Raw genomic sequence first — 18,024 nt, forward strand, 5'->3', positions numbered from 1 at the left:
AATAGAACAAGAAACATTCATAATTCTTCACATTTCATGGACATCTACAACCAATACAAAACAACTTTGGTGGCTGGATTTGTGTGCAAAGACGTGATTATGAGATGTGTCTCGAGACTGAAAAAACAAACAAACTACAAACCTGTATTGAGGTTAACTATTATGGAAATGACCAAAATACCACAGGTGTAAATTCTCGCCACTGACAATAGGCGATATCAAGTGATATCGAACGATACCTCCGATATCGAACCTCTAGGGCCAGGGTAGGGACTTTCAGTTATTGAATTGCGTGTGTGCTTTTCGATTTGAGAACTTGCCAGCTTTGTTTTGGATCCAAAGAAATACATTTGTTTAGACTTTAGTTTATTTCCCGAATATAACTGTCCATTACACCATAAGGGTTTCCTGTGAGGCAGCAGAGTGTACAAGTTCTGCTGATGCTAAAAGGAAACTAGAAATGTCGCTATGGCGACTGGTATGCCTCCGCCATAACGCATGATTCTCCTAATAGGTCTAGATAGTACATGTGGACAATGTGTGATTACATTTTCACAAAACTGGCAAAATATTGAAATGACAAGTTTGTCAGAAATGTGTTGAATGTTCACCTTCCTTGAACTTGGTTTAATTGGATGAATAGGAGAGCATGTATTTGGGGAGTTAAGGACTTTAACTTGACTTTGACCCATTCATACATTTATGCATTGAGTAATTTTCATGGTACCGGTATGGAGAAAAAGTGCAATTTCTGTACTGAATAGTAAATTGTTACCATGTTCATCTGGCCTTAGACCCTAAAATTCATAAGATAATCACTTTCAGGTAGAACATGCATAGATATGCAGTAAGTTTCACGATAAATTGAGCCACTTCCGAGATATGGAGGAAAAAGTTAGTTCAGCACTTTCACTTGATCTTTGACCTTTTGACCTTTGAGGCAATAAAAAAAAAAAAAAAAAAAACTCTCGAGAGAATTTCTATTAGGTTACACATGCATACACCAAGTGTTAAAAAAAAATACTAATCCTGCTGGCATTGCATGAACATGAGGGAAATAGTAAAATTTTGAAGTGTTGCACTTGACCTTTGACCCCTGACCTTTGACCCCATGAACCCTACATTCTCTAGATAATCACTGCCAGTCAGTACATATACTATGTTCCATGAAGATACCTTGAACAATTTTCCAATTTACAGAGAAAAAAAAGAAGTTTTAATACTTTTACTTGACCTTTTGACCTTTGACCTTTGACCTCATGACCCAAACTTTCACCAGAGAATCTAAATTGGGTAATACATGTATACACTAAGTTTCAAGAAAATATCTTCAGGCATTGCATAGATATGGTGGAAATAGTGAAATTTTATGTATTTGACCTTGACCTTTTGACCTTTGACCTTGAGCACGTGCACCCAAAAGTTGATAGGCACAACTTCACCCCCTAATACACATACATGCCAAGTTTCATTAGGATACCTCAACAGCTTTTGATAGTTACCTTGTCCACAAAATTCATTACGGACAGACGGAAAGACGGACGGACGGACGGAAGGACGGACGGATGGACGGACGGACGGACGGTCAACCTGAAAACATAATGCCTCCGGCACCACTTTGTGGCGGAGGCATAAAAACTGGATAAATATCCGTGCGCCAAGCAGTAGAGGTGCACCACATGTACACAGGCCGTGCATCGAGCTAGCTCGCGCACATGAAACCGGAAGTTATGCCCGGCCAGAGAGGTTTGATATCGGAGGTGTCGTATGATATCACTTGATATCGCCTATTGTTGGTGGCGAGAATTGAGGAATGAGTTCTGATAAATTTGAGAGTTGTGCATGGTTCTGCTCACAAGTATACACATCAACACTTGGGACAATCACATCAAAACACACACACACACATACAAATATGGATCTCTGCACAGGGGAGATACATATAGATAAAATCAGGTCTTGGAAGTATGAATGAAATGCAGGTTTCATCTGAAATTCCATTAAGGATTTACAAGTGAATAACTGTACTTTTTAGATGAGCATTGTTGTTACATGGCATGACAAGATCATGCACCTGACACTTGTATCAATGAGCACATCGGATGGTTGTACACCTGCCCCTGAGAAACTTTCAACAGACACAAAATCAGAGTTACAATGAGGGACGGACAGAATGAGAAATTGAGAAAAAAAGGGGTTATTCTAGATGACTATAAAAATTGACCTGAAACATTCTTGTCACATGACCTTCGACCTGCACGGACAGACGGATGTTCAGAGGCATGGACATAAAGAATTTGGATCACTGTCAACGTTATATGTCTCTGTGAACATCCTTTCCGGTGACACAAAATTAAATCAAATTGTTTGCTAATGTATCAATCTATAGTGCTAAATAAAGTACATAAACATTTATGTCCAGCTACATGTATCTGTTTGCACAGAAAAAAAAAAATACTTTTGTAAAAAAAAAAACCAGCAACAAATGTGCAATACAATAAATCGTTTGGAGGACCTCCCAATACTCCCACGGGTAATGTACACGATGATATTTGCTACTTATTTTATAACATTGCAAAATTTAATTCAAAAGAATTGCAGCAAAGTTTGTTTGTGTTTTGAGATGAATTGCAACACTTTCTGAAGATCAAAACAACGAAAAGCTGAAGTCACCGAAACTAGCTAAGTTTGGCTTAAAAATACATCTATTCACCTACATGAAAAATTTGTTTTCTTTTGATATTTGAAGTTGGTTTCATGAATAACAAGGCATTAGCAATATTGTGTCTCGCCCACTTGCGAAAATAACCAGAAATATATTTTTAATATAACATATGACCTCAAATGACCTTTAACCTTACCATGTCACCCCTGAGGGCAACATAATATGCAGGTCCCCCAAGTGTATCTACAACCCAAGTTTGGTTGAAAAGGGAGCAATGGTTGCGAAGCTATCTATCATAGGGGAGTCTTGCAGGTAAACATTAACGTATAACCTCAAATGACCTTTGACCTTATCATGTGACCTCTTACGGCACCATAACATGAAGGCACCCCCAGTGCATCCATCACCCAAGTTTGATTGCCATTGTAGCAACATGTGTCGAGTTCCGTGTGATAAGAGAGTCTTCCAAGTAAACTTTAACGTATGACCGCAAATGACCTTTGACCTTATCATGTGACCTCCAATGGCACCATAACATGAAGGTACCCCCAGTGCATCTATGACCCAAGTTAGGTTGTAATCCAAGCAACTTATGTGAAGTTATTTGTCAAAAGAGAGTCTTGCAGGTAAACTTTAACATAGAAAAGAAAGTCTTGCACATACTCTTTAATATATGACCTCAAATGACCTTTGACATTATCACATGACCTCCAACAACACCATAACATGAAGATACCCCATAGTGCTTCTATCACCCAAGTGTGGCTACCTTTGCTGTAACAGTTGCCAAGTTATGCATCATAAGAGAGTCTTGCAGGTAAACTTTAACATTTGTGACAGACGACGGACGACAGACGGACGCCATTTGGATCCCTTAGTCTCGCCTTCACCTCCAGTGGGCGAGACAATAAAAAACAAGAATTACTTCACAAACGTTAATGTGAATTACTAACACATAAAGATGTTTATGAAACCAAAATACCTGAATCAAACAGTAAATTCCTCAAGGCACCTTAGATCTTCAAACTCATCTCTGCTTGCTGTACCATAAACTCATAATTCTTGGGGTGATCGATCATTTCTGTATGCTGGCCCATTCCTATGGAATAGACTCCAACAAAACACTCGTAATCTGTCCTCTCTAAAAAAGTTTAAGAGCTCACTTAAAACCTGATTATTTAGACCTGAAGCTCAAACATGCAAACTTTAACATGATGATGATGTTCCTGTGCCTAAATCATGACAGCTGGCAATACAGTCATGTCTATGTCATGGAAGTACTCTTCTTAAGTAAACCTGCTCTGATGTTCCTTCACAAGTTCCGCTGTTGGTAGTGATGGTTGCATGGCGATCGTGGGGTGAATTCTTCGGGGGTCATCTTCTGCCAGTGAGACATGTTGTGACAGATGCCCAGGTGTTTCGGCTCGCATCCTGAACACTTCCGACATGAGTTGTGGGATGTACAAGTAGGTCTTTGGTTCCTTGATTGGGAAGACTGTGAATTGTTTTGTCCTCTTGTTCCAGCGCTTACCCCACCGCAGACGTCTATCTTCAGTTTTAGCTTGCTTTCGGTCAGCGTGGTGATTCACATCAAGAACAGCCAACAAAACTCTTGTGGTGTAGCCTACTGGATGAAAGTAGGAACGCTTGGTGGCGTACATGAGCAAGGTTGTGTGGAACGACTCCAGGTTGCCAGTATGTCGAAAATCAGTGTAGTAGGGCAAAGACTTCAAGAAGCTTTTGTCCATGATGATCTCTTTGAGTTTTTGGTGTGGAGGACTGCCAGGAGATAGCCAAGGTGTTGTTGCATCCTCAAGCGGTTCATGGTCACATTCTCCGGCTCTACCATCCACGGTGAAGAGCCATTCATGTTCATTGACGACATGATGGAGAACGCCAGCAAAATTACCAGCCAATTTCTCGGAGTCACCTTCGCATGTTTGTGATGAGTGCCAGAAATGGTTACTTATCTTGCGTATCCAGGGTTGTAATGCTGCACAATTCTTCTGTTGCGCTGCAGCACTCAGTTTCTTTACAAGATTTTTGCTCCCATGCCAAAGGTCCCACTGGTGTTTTACACTTTGGTACTTGGCTGTTCTTTTCAGGGTAGCGGCAATCTGTGGATGTGCATTGGTTACGACTGACTCAACTTCTACTCTGGTCATCAAGAAGTCCAGGCCTCGTGTGAAGGCAATGCACTCCATATTGGGTGACTTTCCCGCAGCCTCTTGCATCATCACGGTGTTGGTGTGGAGTATTCTAGACGTTTGCTCATCACAGAATGAGTAGGTGCAGAACGTCGAAGAATGACCCGGCGAGTCTGAACATCCATCTCCTGAAACAACCACAGGGCCATCATATGTTGCTAACAGTTCTTCTTGTTTCTGTTCATAGAACTTCTTCACGGCTGGAGCGATGTAAAGTTTTTGGATTCTGTCAAATGTTGTTCTAAACAGCACCCTCAAGCTCATGAACTTAGCCATTGTAGCTATCTTTTGGTAACTGTTCCCTGACATTACTATGCATGATGACACCTGCAGAGTGCCAGCAAATACACCTTTGTATCTGGGCTGAGATGTCCATGAGGAGCCATGTTTTCTTGCGCATTCCCATATGATGATGATGGCTGTTCCTTTCTGCACAGTTCTATAGGCAAAAGGTTGCTCACACTTTGGGCATGTTGTTCCATACACAGTTTTCACAAGCTCAAGTAGTTTGCCTTCAAACACAATGCATTTCTTTTCATTTATCATTGCCATCTCCTCTGCTTCCTTTCCATCATCTTCATCATCGGAGACATCCTCGGTGGCACCAAGCTCATGGTCAAACACATGTAGGTACAGTCCTTCTAGTATTTCATCCTCCACTCTGCATAAACAAAATTGGAAAATGTATGTCAGCACTTTTTGCATATAAAGTTTGTAACAACTTTATGTACAAATTAATCACTGAACTTATTCTTTTCTACTCAATAATGAGAAGGTCAAAATATGATCCATGTGTATAGTTATCTGAATATTTACGAAATGAGCACTGTCTTGTGATATTATAAATTTTGAAATTATTCAATGTTACCACATTGTGATGCTCAAGTTTGTGGAATCAGCTTTTCCAGTTACTACGAATGTTGATTAATAAAACACTAGACTTAAACATACACAGAGGATGTCTCAGAAGCAATGGCCTCATATTCAGGATATGTCTGCTGCTGAGGACGAGAAGGAAGGTAATCTGTGTCAGAATCCGTGTCCGCCAACACCATGGGCTGCCGAACTCTGTGTTGAATGGCAAGAATGAGAAAAAAAAGACATAAGTATTTAATTAACCTAATATATAGTGCATACAAATATAATGTATTCTTGCATGTCTTCATGCACTTTATTGAAGGGTGCTACATGTATATGCACCAGAAGTAAAAGGATGTAGGTTCATATCTGGAATACTTGGAGAAATATATGTTTAAACATATATATCTATCTGCTTCATATAACTTAGTATTTCACCAAGTAATCCCAAAAGTATGTGACTGCAAATGAAAACCCCACTCCTCTGTTACAGTTTGTAGGACAAATAACAATACACATTTTCACCAGGATTTCAATGGAACATGAGGTACCAAGTTGATGGGAATATTGATAATTCTAAAAAATTATACTTGATACAAGACTGTCAATTTTATTTTCATAGGACTGGGGATATTTTTTCACTCAGAACAAGGGTTGAGGTTTAAGTGTGCAGTTCAACAAGTGTAATACATACTGTGAAGGAATTCCAGAAGCAGTGCCACCTGTTCAGGGAGGTAGGTCACCTGGATCCAGGTCAGGCACTGTGGTTGTAATATTTGGCACTTCATGTCTGTATTGAAGGACAGGGAGAACATAACAAATATGGCCACTTATGCCACCCAAAAGATAATTTGATAGAGGTGCTGGAATAAATGCACATTTTGCAATAGAGTGGTGGGTGGGGGCTGAGCATTTACCCCTCATGCATTCATTACTTGAGAAAAATTTGATGTTTGAAGTTACAATATGACTTGAACATTCATTCCAAAACTTATCGGAGCATCTAAATATAAGGTAGTTTCATCAGAACAAAGTCTTAACCAGATCCAATGTGTAAAGATGGACAATGTTGGACAGCTAGACAGACACACAGCCTGTATCTACTGGTTTTCCCCATAAATACTTTAATCAGTTGTCCCATTATACCTATTGTCTGTTGAAAGGAAGAAAAGAAAACACACACACAAACCAACCTTCCTGAAAAAGATGGGAGGAGGGCTTTCCGTGTTCTCAGAGTTGATGCTTGGATTGGTTCTGTACAATCAATGAAAGTACGGAATGAGTAGTTGTAAATCATTTCTCATGAAAATAGTCTACAATCAAATACTTTGCTGTGGTGATGTGATATAATAATGTGAAACAAGTTTAATTTTCTATGTTTCTATTTTTCTTTGTAGTTGCACTCTACTAAAATGAATATGAGATACTTCTTTACCACTGAAGGAGTCGGTCGCTATGCTTCGTAGAAGAGTAGTTTTGATGACTAAGAAATACTGTCAGAAATTTTTCAAAACTGACAAGATGACAGTCACAACTTAAAGCTTGTGCGTAAATTTTTGCTGCATTCTCGTACTGTAATCCCACTTTCAATGTTTTCCATGATTATTCATCAACGCAAGATGCTCTCTCAGCGACATTTTATGATTTTTTTCTTTCAGTATCACGCAACTTTTGAGACCTAATTTGTTGCTCCTGAGCGTACCATTTTGAAGCCATGCCTCTTTAAGATTCTTTTTCTTTCATAAATTAGAATACATTTATATAAAATACATTAATCAAAATGTGAAAAGTCTAACTACACAGTCTTGAAGATTACATCATCTCCTTTTGTGCAAATTTTTCCTGAGAATTGCGCAATCCACCACCGTGATCTGAAGGGTTTTGCCCTGCCTCCCCTCCCCCACTTAAATAACTATATCTTTGATAGGCTGTGCGAGGTTTGAGGGCAGAGGTCATTATTTTATTTCATCTTTTTTTTAGTGGATTTTGCATTTTGCTCACCAAACAAGGTTTCCTTGGGACTGGCTATGGTGGGAATGTTTACTGCAGATGAGGAAGCTTCTTCGGAAGCCTGATCTGTGGTATGATGGAAAGGGTAACATACAATTTCAACACAAACATAATATAATATGAAATCATATAATATGTAATAACAAAGATAATTACTCTAATAACAGTGACAATATGAAAAAATAATACAAATAACAATACTATAGTAACTAATACTAAAACTATGATGATAAAATCTAACTAGATTTCAGGAGATTAAAGATTACATATGTGAAAGAACTGAAAGAAAATAAAATGAAAATTTTAAAAAGATATATTGTCAATTCTGAATTAAAAATTGTTTCTATGTTATTAACCACATGGTAAAAATTTGGCACTGGAAACAAAAAATCTAGATGCAAATTTTCTTGTTCTGTAATAATACACAAAGTAGGCCTACATATATACTTTCACATATCCCAACAACTCAATCTCCCACATTTTTACTTTTATTGCACACATTCACTCACCTATTATCAACATCAATTGATACGATATTGTTAAACTTTCTAAGAAATACACATAGTATGTACAATACAAACCTGAAGTAAGTGTGGTCATGGTGCAATCCTGAAGTACTACAAGTCTGGGACGTAACTCCAGGGGGTGGCAATGTGGCGATGTCTTCACAAATAAACATTTGGTAATGTGTTTAAAAAGCTGTATTTTTTTCTTCTTCTGTTACGTGGTATTATGGTTGCTGATAGGCCACTTTAATCCTTTTTTTTTCATTACTTCAAAGGGTTCATAAATCAATTTGTACTACATGTGATATGCAAACATCTACTGCTTGTATGAAGTATTAGCCCCACAGAAAAATTGTTAGATACACTCAACTCTCCAAACATCAAAGGTCTATTCATGGTCCCTTCTCTTTATATTGTGTTGTTTATAACTCTTCACGAGTCAAATTTTTCCCAAGTCAATAATTAAGCTATTTCTTTTGTCCAACAGAATCAACTTAGGCAAAACTAAATACAGCTGGGTAAAATGATTTTAAGGTTTAGCATACACACAAAATCTATTGCTCCAGTTACAGTAACTTACTGAGGTTATTCAAGTATGTTTATAAAGTCTGAGGTGAATTCTTCTTTACATGTCTGTAGGTACATGTACCTATAGAAATTGTGAGTGCATAATGGAGTGGCTCATCCACCTCCATGTGTACAGATAGCTCTTTACATGATAAGATGTGTTTTACTGTACAATAATGGCTTGATTGTCTCACATCTTGATGATTCCTTTTTTTACGCTTCTCAAGACTTCTTCACTATACATTATTTACATATCTTTGTCTTTTTTTCTAAAGGAAAGAAAAGAAACATTCTTACCACTTCCATCTATGGGAGTTTCTCCTACAGGCATCACTGGCCCTGGCTGAGTCTGTGAACAGGACTTTGCAGAACTGCGTGCACATGGTGAAAAAAGAAAAACATACATTTATGTTCATTCAAACTCTACAAAATCAAATTATGTTCTAAGTACTGATCAATGTACCACACTACCAAGTCCCCCCACATTCAAATGTTTAGCTGTCTATCTTTTCCTACATGTATATAATATACAGATTCAATAATGAGAAGAAACACGACTAGAATTTAGATTGCAAATGTACACGAATGTATATTGATCAAGCAGAATCAACAAAATCTCACAAGGTTGTTTCATATAATACATAAGGTTCTGTGATGCAATTTGCAACACTTTTACAAAGAACTCTGGTTTGTCCTGTTACCTAGAATATGTGTGATCATGGAAGAAACCTTTCCCGATGGAAGTGTCCTCAACAGAACTACTCTGCTGAGTGCTATGTGATACTGATGACAAGTGTGATGAACCTGCAATGAGAATTGGAGGGGAAAATAGAGTTGAAGGACAGTCTAAAAATCACATGTGAAAAATATGTGTAGCCAAATCTTTGCAAGAAAGATATGCTTGAAATGCACACATCACACATTTTTGTATGAAAGGATTTGGGGAAGTGTAAACTGAATTCCCACCATGGATAGTTTGTTCAGTTGGTAAATCAAAGATAGGAGGATTACACTGCTGACAGCTTTATGATAGTTTCAAGGAAAAGATCCATTTATGCAGTATTTTTGCACTCTTCATTGTTTTACTAATATGAAGAAGGTGAGCGTTGTATCACCTGCCTGGAATAAAGAAGCATGCCGAAACCCTTTCATTTGACTAGGTAAACTCACAGTTATAGTTCTGTCAGCTTAGCCTGGTGTGAATAATCTTTAAAAAAAACACACACACAAACTGAACATTAAAACTCATAGTTAAGTACGTGGCAAATAAGATGTAATGCCTCCTTCAGGCAGGAGCATAAAGAAATTATTGTCTATCTCCCTCTTACACAAACAAACAAAACACTATTGTCTCAACATTACAGTGTGAAGGATAACCATTATAAGTAAACCTATCACAAGCATCAGTATTTGAGGTTATGTGTGAAAAATGCCCTACAAATTAATGAAAACCGCGGATAGTAGACCTTTGTCTATAGTCAACTCAGTGTAACATCGCAAAGCCATTGGGTTAGCTTTCTACCAAACACTGATAAATACCAATCAGAGGCGTACCTTTGATCAACAAATAAGGGATGTGTCCAATCCCCCCTCCGTTGTAGTTATGCCACTGATACCAATTAATGGTACTTGATGAAGCTCATACCTGTACATGTTACAAACTGATAGGTTCATTGCCCCTTGACCTATGACCAATATCTGTATTAGAATTCAAACAATGGATTCTTATGAACTGTTGTTCATCGACGACTTTCACACCAATCAACATCCCCATTGGACACTCCTATATGAAGATGTGAAGGTTAATAAAACTGTAACTTTCACGTGCAAGGGTATTGTACGTACACTACTGTAACTCTGTAGTACTTACTACCACTGACCTGACACTGTCAGTGTAACCAAACTTTAACGAATTTCAACTGTAAAGGAATAATTTTTTTTTTTCTTCAGAATTTACATTTCAACATACTTGTAGAAATTCACATGAAAAGATGTACACTTCACTGGATCACTTGAATTTGGTTTCAAGATTATTGGACCAAATGTATTGGAAGTTTGACTATAAATGCAATATAGATGCCTGAAACTTTTGCCAAGTTTATGAAAATTACAATTTGTATATCAAAATTCCTTAACCAAACTTAAAATGTAGGGCCCCTAAATATGATAAAAGAGGAGACTTTGCTGTACAGTTAAGTCAATGGGGACAAACAGTATTTGAATCGCAGCCATGAAATCTGGCTATGTAAATTCAACCTGGATTGTTGACGCTAGCTGCTCAGGAAAGTGACCTCTCTGTATCTACATTGTATCTAGATTCTGCTCCGCAGTCAAGACAAATTATACATTTGCACATGAAATACTTTAAATTCTCAATACTGTGATGACAAAAAAACTTACCACTACTTGCGATTCCCTGACTTGACATATGGGATGTCGATGTCAATCTGTATTTAAAAATAAAAAGAGGAAAACTTAACGTTAGAACTATTCATGCATGGAAAATGGATTTTTACTTTCATTTTTGTACAACTTACCTTCAAGTCGAAGTAGGGCCTAAACTAGAATCTATTATTGTTAGATCTATCATCTTTGAACCTATAGTTCCCCTGTTTAAAACGTTAGAGTTCTACCAGATCTATTGGGTTAGACTACATGTATGATGGAGCTTGCGATAGATCTATTCAATTTTTTAAAATTTATTTGCAAATCCTAAATCATATTCTTGGGGAATTTGCATAACATGATTGATATGAAAAACTTCTCATTTAATGGGACTAATGACATTTGCTGCCTACTGCTGCTAGTGCTGGGTCAGTTTTTAAGAAGCGATAAACTGCCCCAGCAAATGTCATTTCAATTATGGCATTATCATAATTTGACATAAATGAGAACTTAGAGAAGTTTTTCGCGGAATTATACATAGAAAAATAGGCCTACTTGTCGATCAAACGCAAAGGCCCTAAAGTTACTGATACTAGATTAGAAAAAGTCATTCCACTTCAATCATTGATTCATGTGTAGACTTCTACTTACACATCATCTGGATCTGGATTCCTTGAAGTTGTTGACTTGGCCAGCTGGGGTTGCTTGATTGGCGTAAGCCGTGGCAACACAATTCCACCGTGCATGTCGTAACACGAATTTGCACATTCTAAATTCCTGCAAAACTGTTCATGCAACTCCAGCAAGTGGAAAGCAAATTTTTCATCGGCACGCTGACGCTGAAGCCTCCCCCTCTGGTCTCTTACTTGTCCTCCAGCTAAGAACACGTCTCTCTGCGTTCTCCACTCGTCGATAGCGTCAAACAAGTAGATACGTTGCCTCGAGTTGGACGGCTGTTTGATCTCCATTGTGAGGTTTCATTACTAAACCAAAGCCAAGGCTAAGCCGAAACAGTACAGCACTTTTTATTGCAATCAGTACACGCATACCACACACAATATTGATATTGACATACCGGTACCGACGACTTTCTATCAACTTTGTTATGTTACGATCCGGCCCAACGTACTGTAAGCTGTACGTATAACACAATATGCAGCTGACGCAGCAGACAATATTGCACGATGAGATCATAACAACCTGCCATATGGCCATATGCATTGCAACTTGCTATACATGAAGCTTAGAGTTTTAATATTTCTTCATCAAAGCATATTTATAAATACCAAATATTAAACAAAGTATTATATGAATAATTTATGATATTGTTATATAATATTTTCAGACATTTTGAAATATTATTGCTTAGATTGCTGAAATTGGCACCATAGTGCAAATAAACAGAGACTGGAGCCAGATACGTACGTACGTACACCCGACAGCTCTCACTACTTGTTGTGTCGCGGACCGGGGGGGTGTTTCATAAAGCTGTTCGTAAAGTTACGAACAACTTACGAGCGACTGGTGATCAGTTGCGATGTGCTATACTTAATAGAATTTCAATAATTCACCACAAGAACTGATCACCAGTCGCTCATAAGTCGTTCGTAACTTTACGAACAACTTTATGAAACAGGGCCCGGGAAAGATTTTCATGCGCATGGCTGTTGTGCGGTTTTGTGCGTGCACCCATTCGGCCCCATTCGGAAGGTATTCGGGCGTCCATGTTGAAATTACAGTGGACGGCTCGCACGGCTCTCGTGCCCCATCTGGTTTTCGCTGGTGCGCTGCGTAGCTTCGTGTTCGGCATTCGGTACGTACGGGGGTACAATAACGGGAGGAGCAGCTTGTTGTGCTTTTCTACTGAGCTGCGAATCGCCTGCGACGACCGGTTGCCTTTAAAAATCATGTGAGGAGTCATGTGTCAAGATATGTCTGGAAATAATTAAAAGACGTTGCCTTTTCTACCTTTGTTCTGAACACAAAATTTTTGTAGTCTTTCCTGCTCACGGAGAAAGAGTACAGACCCACATTCCCACATTTTTGTGGTGTTCCTTTGGCAGAAATACACCGTTGTATATGATCGTAACTCATATTGATTTGATAGTGCAATGAAATCTGCTTGAAGTCTCAATGACCCAATGTCAAAACTTTACAAGTGGTATCATTGTTAATATATGTTCGCATTAAAAACAAGAGACCCGGGGGTCACGCGCTCACCTGAGTATCGCAATTTCACCTTCCATGCATTCTTGCACACTCTTACCTGAGAACATTGGAAACTTAGGTCTGCATATGGATCCCCCCCCCCCTCAACTCCAGGGTGGGGGAAGGGGGGCAGGCATCCCTGAATCTGCAATGAACAAACTTGGAACTAAAGTCATCAATGTACAAACTCATGGTATTAACTTTGCTTTATCATTTCTGGTTCTAGAGTAGAAGATTTTAAATATTCCTTAATGTGGGGGGGGGGGGGCCTAGGGACCCCCCTCCAAGAGGGACATGGTGCCCATTTGAAGGAATAGAGATTCTATCCCCCTAGGGATGCTACCTGCTAAGTTTGGTCAAAATTCATCATGAGGTTTTCAAGAAGAAGAATGAACATGTACACTTCAGGCCCCATTACAACTGTAGGACTTCTCCCCATCCCCTCTCCTGGGTCCCAAGGGGGGGGGGGGGGGGGGGGGGCCACCCCTGATTCCGCCAACCCCATGAACAAACTTGAAACTACAGTCATCAATGTACTAACTCATAGTATTATCTAAGCCCTATCACTTCTGGTTCTAGAGAAGATTTTTGAAGATTCCTTAATTTTAGGGGGTTTGGGCCCCCCTGGGGGCCCCCCAGGTGGGCCACGGTGCCCATTTGAACAATTTTCCACTGATAAATAATATTCCTTTCTGGTCAGTTTTTCTGTTTCCGTTTGTTACATACTCAAAAAGCTGCATCACTTCGGTGATCCCTCGCATTTATCCCCAAGTTGGATTATCCTTTGGGTTTATGCCAGGTTCAAGTGTGTACGTGTGTGTCACACACAAACACACTGCCATAGCTTCTGACCATTCAAGCATTGAGAATTTAGGGTTTCTGGGACGTACACTGAACTAGGGCTTTCTACAGCTCAGTCGGTAGAGCACCGGGCTAGCAATCCGGAGGTCTCGGGTTCGAATCCCGATGGAATCCCATTTTCTTTGCTCAATTTTCCACTGATAATAATTTTTAAGTTAAATTTGTATTAATTGTATGTATGTTGAATGTGATGATTTTCGTACTTATGGTTATGAAATTATTCCTTTATGTCAATGTATAGTTTTATATGATGAGATGTACATCAGTGTAATTCGACCTTTGGTTGCCAAATCAGATTTTTAATAAAGACCTTTCAATCAATCAATGTAAGCAGTTGAGCCTGGAGTACTGCTCTTGTTCCTTCAGAGGATTGCTCATCTTTTGGAGGTTGTTTTCTTGTCTCTCCAATCTCTCTTTCACATGTGCGATCTCCATGTCCTTTTTCTCACTTGTAACTTGAAGATCATGTCACCCTTTTGTTTCTCTATCTCTCCCTCGAGCTCTGTTAGTCTTCTGTTCACAGATTCTTTGATGACTGAGAGGAACTGTTTATTTGTAAGGAGGTCTTTCATGACATCCTGATCAGGGACAGTTGTATAACTTCTCTTACCTCCTGGTTGAGGGTGGAACAGAGGCCATTGCTCTCCACTGATCAGGTGTAACCGATGTACACGTATGTGATCAACAAACATTGAGTTTAGGAATTCAGTTTGGCATTCACTGGAGAGGTTGTTGTGGCAAATATTATATATACTAACAGGTGTGTAGGGTTCCGCGTCTGTTGTTGATGCAGACTCAGAATTCTTACGGCATGCAGGGTACTAGGCCTATATGAACTTAGCCTGCAACCTGAAATGTCGAGAATCCCTCATCCAAATGGTATGGATGGGCAGAATAACTTGTTTGATTGATAGAAATGTGTGAGTCTAAAAATTATGATATAACAGAAATTATTTTCTTTCTGCTGATATACTTCTTTCTATTTCTGGAACTGATCTTTAAAGAATGGATTTAAGAGCTTGCTAAGTGGATGCCATCATTCAGTTTCACTCACTGTATATATGTTGTATCACGTACAGGCCTAGACTGCTCCTTGTTGAGGTGCATTACGCCCAGGTAAATATCCAATGTCTCTGTAAGCGCATTCATACTGAGGGCACTAAAGTGACACTATTGGCATCACACTAACTGTCTCTGCCCTAGGAAATAGTTGGAGATACCTTGACACTAAAGATATTACAATATATGTACTTCCAGAACTTTGATACAAGACCCTTAGCATGTGTGTAACTCTCAATGAGGATATGCTACATCTCTTACCTGTCCTATTTCATCAAATGCCATGACAACGACTGCTGCTCCATGCTTCTTGATTACTCGGGCCTTGGCAATGAAATCCTCCTCCCCTTCCTTCAGGCTGATACTATTGACAATGCACTTTCCTTGGCTACACTTTAACCCTGCCTCTATCACTTGGAACTTAGATGAGTCGATACACAGCGGGACCTTCAAAAATAAGAGAATTGTTTAAAATGCTTGTGAAGTTGTGCAATTGGAATGTGACTAATTTACTCCCTCTCTCAACAATTCCACTAAATGAACATTTCACAGCACAAGTTTGAATTACACTTGGTCAGATCATATCAAAGAACATCATAATCATTCAGGGACAAGTATGCCAAGAAACATGTGGTCTTGCCAGACATCTCAAAGAGCTGCAAAGATTGTATGTTTCGTAGTGATATTACTAGCAAAGCATTCCTCATTTTTTGGGAAAGTGGAATATCGCATCACACTAATCTCACTATTTGATTGACATGCCGTAACCTTGGGGTACTCCAGGCTTCAGTGTTGTGTTCTTAATGCACTGACGACAAGCTGATGCATTTCCCACAGACACCTGCCCAAGTAAACTCAGGGAGTACATGTATCTAATCTTCAACAGGTTAAGATATATGGTTACAAGTTTGTTATCACGACGACCATATTTAAAAAATCGTTGCTAATAATCAAAATGCCAAATCATCCCTGTGAGGACATGTCTAACATAATTACAATAATCATATTACAATAGTAATAGTAGTAGTAGTAGTAGTAATAACAATAATAATAGTAATAATTATGATTATAATAATAATAATAATGGCAAATGCTCCAAAAAGCAGCAGTGCTGGGGATGGCGAGAATCCTCAGAAAGGTACTTGGAAGTCTGAGGTTCCAGGACGAGCAGCTCCTGCTCAAGCTCCACTTCTATGGAATAAGAGGACAGCTCTTATCTTGGATCCAGGACTTCCTCCAAGGGCGCAACCAACAAATGACAATCGAAGGGATCAAGAGCAACACTACCAGCCTGTCTTCAGGTGTGCCCTAAGGCACAGTGTTGGGACCTTTACTCTTCTTAAACGATCTTCCTGAATGCGTCTCATCATCATACGCCTCTATGCTGATGATGCTCTCATATATATCGATCCATAGAGTCATGTGAGGACACTGAAGCTCTACAGCGAGACTTAGCCAACGTTCAGGAACGGGAGCAAAAGTGGCTTATGTCATTCAATCCCGACAAGTGAGAAGTGCTACAAATTTCCAACAAGCTTTATAAGAAAATCATCGCATCAAACTCATATTCCATCCATGGGACAGCACTCCTAGTTGTGGATGAAGCAAAGTACCCGGGCATCACAATCGATTGAAATCTCAGCTGGAAATCCCACATTAACAACATCTGCAAGAGTAACAGCACCCATGGTTTCCTTTGACGCACTCTGAGGAGATACCACCAGGCCATCAAAGAGCAAGCCTATAAAGCTTTTACATCTGGCTGATTCTAGGGTACTCATCCACAGTGTGGGACCTGCATACATGCACCAAAGAGCTCATATCTCAAATAGAGATGGTGCAACGGTGAGCAGTTGCCCTCTTTGTGTTGTCTGATTACAAACAGAAATGCTGCAGAAACTACAATGGCAGTCACTCAATGAACACCGTTCCCACTGTCATGATATGACATATTTTGTATTTGTCACGTAACAATTTGTCTCATTGTACTACTGTTTATTAGGTAGCTCATGTAAGAAATTGATGTTATCGCAATGGTTACAAAAGAAGTGCAACTTTAAAGACAAAAGCTTGCATCAAAATAACCATATAAGAGATGTTGCGATGCACAATCAAAGTAAAAGAGAGTGATTTGGAATGAAATGTTTTGGGGATGAGTAAACCCTACATGACGTCAAAATACGAGGAAAGGGTATCCCTAGTAGTATGCCTTATACTATCTGGTATGTGGACGTCGTGAATGACGTCCACAAGTTTCTAGCTAGGTCAAAACAGGACCACTTCAAAGAATTTTGGTTTCCGTGGACAGGAAGTGATGACATCAAGCAGAGGCTTGACCAATGCAAAATGAGATACTCAGGAAAGTTTTGACAGACAGAAAACTCCATCCAATAAGAAAAGGGGGCAGGACTTCTATGAAAACTTTCTAGGAAGTCACTTCATTTAATTAATTTTACATGGAGACCAATGGTCCAATAAATGTATAAATTTGCGGTGTTTGGGCACAAAATTCAGATGCTATTATTTGCGGAACACTCAGGACCAGGCTACGGTACTTCGAGATTGCGAAGTAGAGAGTAGCAGAGTGTTATTTTGAATCAGTGTGATTCAGGGATTGTTGCATTTCGGCTTGGACAGCCTGACCGTCCGGAAGAGAATCTAGGAGGATTCGAGTTTAAACACCAACAACTAATTGAAG

General features: G+C 39.2%; 3 protein-coding genes across 3 annotated transcripts in view; all 3 read right to left on the minus strand.

Annotated features, from left to right (window-relative positions):
• The window catches only part of LOC139732500 (methionine synthase-like), a 201,894-nt gene that overhangs the window by 122,093 nt on the left and 61,777 nt on the right, over nucleotides 1–18,024 (minus strand). The window contains exon 8 of the mRNA XM_071643361.1: nucleotides 15,588–15,773. Within this exon, the coding sequence (XP_071499462.1) occupies nucleotides 15,588–15,773 (186 nt within the window). The remainder of the gene's footprint in view (nucleotides 1–15,587; nucleotides 15,774–18,024) is intronic.
• Nucleotides 3,811–6,490, minus strand: LOC139732496 (uncharacterized). Its single transcript, XM_071643359.1, has 3 exons — nucleotides 6,425–6,490; nucleotides 5,824–5,940; nucleotides 3,811–5,533 (listed from the first exon to the last, which is right to left on the minus strand). Exons 2-3 carry the CDS (start codon nucleotides 5,925–5,927, stop codon nucleotides 3,952–3,954), a joined length of 1,686 nt encoding a protein of 561 aa, XP_071499460.1. The 5' UTR covers nucleotides 5,928–5,940; nucleotides 6,425–6,490; the 3' UTR covers nucleotides 3,811–3,951.
• On the minus strand, nucleotides 6,492–11,731 carry LOC139732497 (uncharacterized). The gene is made up of 6 exons (XM_071643360.1): nucleotides 11,214–11,731; nucleotides 9,515–9,617; nucleotides 9,111–9,184; nucleotides 8,322–8,403; nucleotides 7,732–7,806; nucleotides 6,492–6,520 (listed from the first exon to the last, which is right to left on the minus strand). Coding segments are annotated over exons 1-6 (363 nt in total). The 5' UTR covers nucleotides 11,242–11,731; the 3' UTR covers nucleotides 6,492–6,519.

The sequence above is a fragment of the Diadema antillarum genome, unplaced genomic scaffold (assembly GCF_040938485.1).
Source record: "Diadema antillarum isolate AM-2024a unplaced genomic scaffold, OU_Dant_1.0 seq00000428_RagTag, whole genome shotgun sequence".
Taxonomy (NCBI): Eukaryota; Metazoa; Echinodermata; class Echinoidea; order Diadematoida; family Diadematidae; genus Diadema; species Diadema antillarum.

What these genes read in the sequence shown, in the direction of transcription:
- LOC139732496 (XM_071643359.1), bottom strand. Translation starts at nt 5,927, where the DNA reads ATGGTGTTGGCGGACACGGATTCTGACACAGATTACCTTCCTTCTCGT. An exon ending in GCTTCTGAGACATCCTCTGT is followed by an intron (nt 5,534 to 5,823) that starts GTATGTTTAAGT and finishes TTGTTTATGCAG; the next exon opens with AGTGGAGGATGAAATACTAG.
- LOC139732497 (XM_071643360.1), bottom strand. Translation starts at nt 11,241, where the DNA reads ATGTCAAGTCAGGGAATCGCAAGTAGTG. An exon ending in TCAGGGAATCGCAAGTAGTG is followed by an intron (nt 9,618 to 11,213) that starts GTAAGTTTTTTT and finishes TTCTCATTGCAG; the next exon opens with GTTCATCACACTTGTCATCA. An exon ending in AACTCCCATAGATGGAAGTG is followed by an intron (nt 8,404 to 9,110) that starts GTAAGAATGTTT and finishes TTATTTGTGAAG; the next exon opens with ACATCGCCACATTGCCACCC.